We start from the raw sequence: 2,750 nt of genomic DNA on the forward strand, positions 1-2,750 counted from the left end.
CTTCAAAGTGGCTCTGGGGTCCAATGGACCCCAGGTATCCATTAGAGGGTTAATAACATTTGCATAGAGGCTCAAAATGCGTCATAAACTGAATGAAAATGGTAATTAGTGACTTACACTGACTTCCTGAAATTGCCACTGATCCGGTCATTCACACCAAACGTCATTACATCAATTTCCGTCAATTTTTGGCGCGCTTTTTTCATCACTAATAATAATCCTCAGCAGATTTACTCCACACGCGCGCGGTGGTACTGCAGCAATTGATGACGACATAGACGTTGTTCGTCTCGCTTCGCTCGCTTGTACTGTGGTAAATAATTGATATCGTACACGAGCGAGCCGCAAAAGGAAGAACAACTGGCGAGGCGATAGAAAAAAAAAACGCTTCCCGCGGGATGCGGTGCAGAGCAAACCTGCCGACGGGCACGGCACTATATATAGCCACTGAATGTTTTGATAGGAGCATAGTTCAAATCAGCACTTCTTCAAGGAATAAGGTGAGTCGTTGTTGAAGGACGCTGTCAGAGTCCTGGAAGGATCAAATTTAATTCTTATCAATACTTTCCTTTCTTTACAGCTCCAAACAAACATTCAAAAATGAAACTTTTCATCGTTGCTCTGGCCCTGTTTGCCGTGGCTGCCGCCCGGCCCCAGGAGGACAAGTACACCACCAAGTACGACAGCATCGACACCGATGAGATCCTGAAGTCGGATCGTCTCTTCAAGAACTACTACAACTGCCTGTTGGATACGGGAGCTTGCACCCCGGAAGGCAACGAACTGAAGCGTGTCCTGCCCGATGCCCTGGAGAACAACTGCTCCAAGTGTAGTGAGAATCAGAAGACGTCCAGCACCAAGATCATCAAATTCCTGACCGAGAACAAGCCGGAGGAGTGGGTCGCTCTGAAGGCCAAGTACGATCCGGATAACAAGTACGTTCAGAAGTACGTGACTGATGCCGATAAGGATGGAATCAAGCTGTAAATTGACGATATGGCTCTTACTTGGAACTGAATTTTTGGATTGCGTTTGATTGACAAAGTGTTTCTGGGATGATTTGAGTATTACCAATAAATTCAAGATGTTTGTACAAATCTGATTGTAATATGCTGTATATCACAAGCCGTAACAAACTAAACTATGTTTAAGACTTTGATATTAGTTCGTTAGTACACTGGAACTTTTTTTTATGCACATTGGCTGGATTGGCTTCACGATCCCCCAGGGAGCCGCGGACCACCGGTTGGGAACCCGTGTATTAGGGCTTTTTTTTAGGGCCGTTTCAAAAGATATTGTGATGGAGCTCTAAAAATCTTCTTAAACTGTCTGAGATTCCTCTAAAATCCCCATTAAACCCCTTGGACCACATGTAGCGCACCTGAGTGGCTACGAAACCCCCGAAAACTCCTGCGTAACGCTCCTGTAGCGTCCCTGAATCCCGTCGAAAATGCTCTGAAACTTCCTGAAATACCTCCAAAATTCCCCTTAAACCCCCTCGGTCCCCATGCAAGGCTCCTGAGAGGCTCTGAAATCCCTAATACTTCCTCTGTAACGCTTTTGTGACGCCTCTGAATCCGACCGAAAATGCTCTGAAACTTCCTGAAATGCCTCTAAAATCCCCCTTAAATCCCCTCGAACCCCGTGTAACCAAACTGTGGCTCCGAAACCCCCGAAAACTCCTCCGTAACGCTTCCATAACGCCTCTGAATCTCCCCGAAAATGCTCTGAAATCTCGTGAAATGTCTCCAAAATCCCCGTTAAATCCCCTCAGACTCCCTGTAACGCACCAGAGAGGCTCCGAATCCCGTCTAGAGGCTCCTAAATCCCCGAAAACTTCTCCGTAACGCTTCTGTAACGCCTCTTAATATCGCCGAAAATGCTCCGAAACTATGCTTCTAGAATCCCCTATAAATACCCTCGGAGCCAATGTAACACACTCTTGAGAGGCTCCGAAACCCCGAAAAACTCCTCCGAAGTTCCGAACGCCTGTGAAACCAGGGATGCCATATGTACAAATTTATCTGTATAATACAGATTTTTGGTCATCCGTACAGATTTCGTTTTATATGAAATACAGATCTTCGAGCTAGATGGGCTATTTTATTTTTGCATCCGATACAGATGTTCCACCAAAACTTTGTATGGGATACAGATGTTCGAAAATAGTGATACAGATTTTTCAAAAAAATCATCTGGCATCCCCGTATGAAAAAACCTGCTTAAAATAATCTGAGACTTCCTGAAATGCCTCAGAAACCCCCTTAAGACCCACTCGAACTCCATGTAACGCACGTGGGACCTTCGGAAACCCCCGAAACGTACCTATAAACGCATACAAAACTCGTAGAAAATACTCCGAAAATACAAGGATGAACACAGGGTACATGCTGAAGAAGGGTACATGTACCCTACAACTAAAAATGAAGTGAACCTCAAAATTCCAATGACCAAACATTGATGGTTGCGCCTTTGAAAGCGGTTTAAATTTACTTGGTAAACCCCGTAGCTAACGGACACTTACAACCAGGAGTTATTCCGGGAATTAATTTGATTTCACTGCATATCCATTCAGCACCTATTTCGCTGAAAACTCAGGAATTTATTATTTATTTATTTATTTTTTAACTAAAAATTTTGGAAGAGGGAAAATCTCTTTGAATGATTTCCATTTTTTTAATCTTTCTCAAAGAGGCACAAAATTTCTTCATCTTTCCAAAACGTTACAATAAATAACTTAAAACTAAAGA

At 43.6% G+C, this 2,750-nt stretch overlaps 1 protein-coding gene across 1 annotated transcript; it reads left to right on the forward strand.

Annotated features, from left to right (window-relative positions):
- The first annotated feature begins 351 nt into the window (after window positions 1–351).
- LOC109432497 (ejaculatory bulb-specific protein 3-like) lies at window positions 352–1,097 on the forward strand. Its single transcript, XM_019708829.3, has 2 exons — window positions 352–500; window positions 581–1,097. The coding sequence occupies exon 2, from the start codon at window positions 601–603 to the stop codon at window positions 985–987; it is 387 nt and encodes a 128-aa protein (XP_019564374.2). The 5' UTR covers window positions 352–500; window positions 581–600; the 3' UTR covers window positions 988–1,097.
- The last annotated feature ends 1,653 nt before the right edge of the window (window positions 1,098–2,750 follow it).

Source organism: Aedes albopictus, chromosome 2 (genome assembly GCF_035046485.1).
Source record: "Aedes albopictus strain Foshan chromosome 2, AalbF5, whole genome shotgun sequence".
NCBI lineage: Eukaryota > Metazoa > Arthropoda > Insecta > Diptera > Culicidae > Aedes > Aedes albopictus.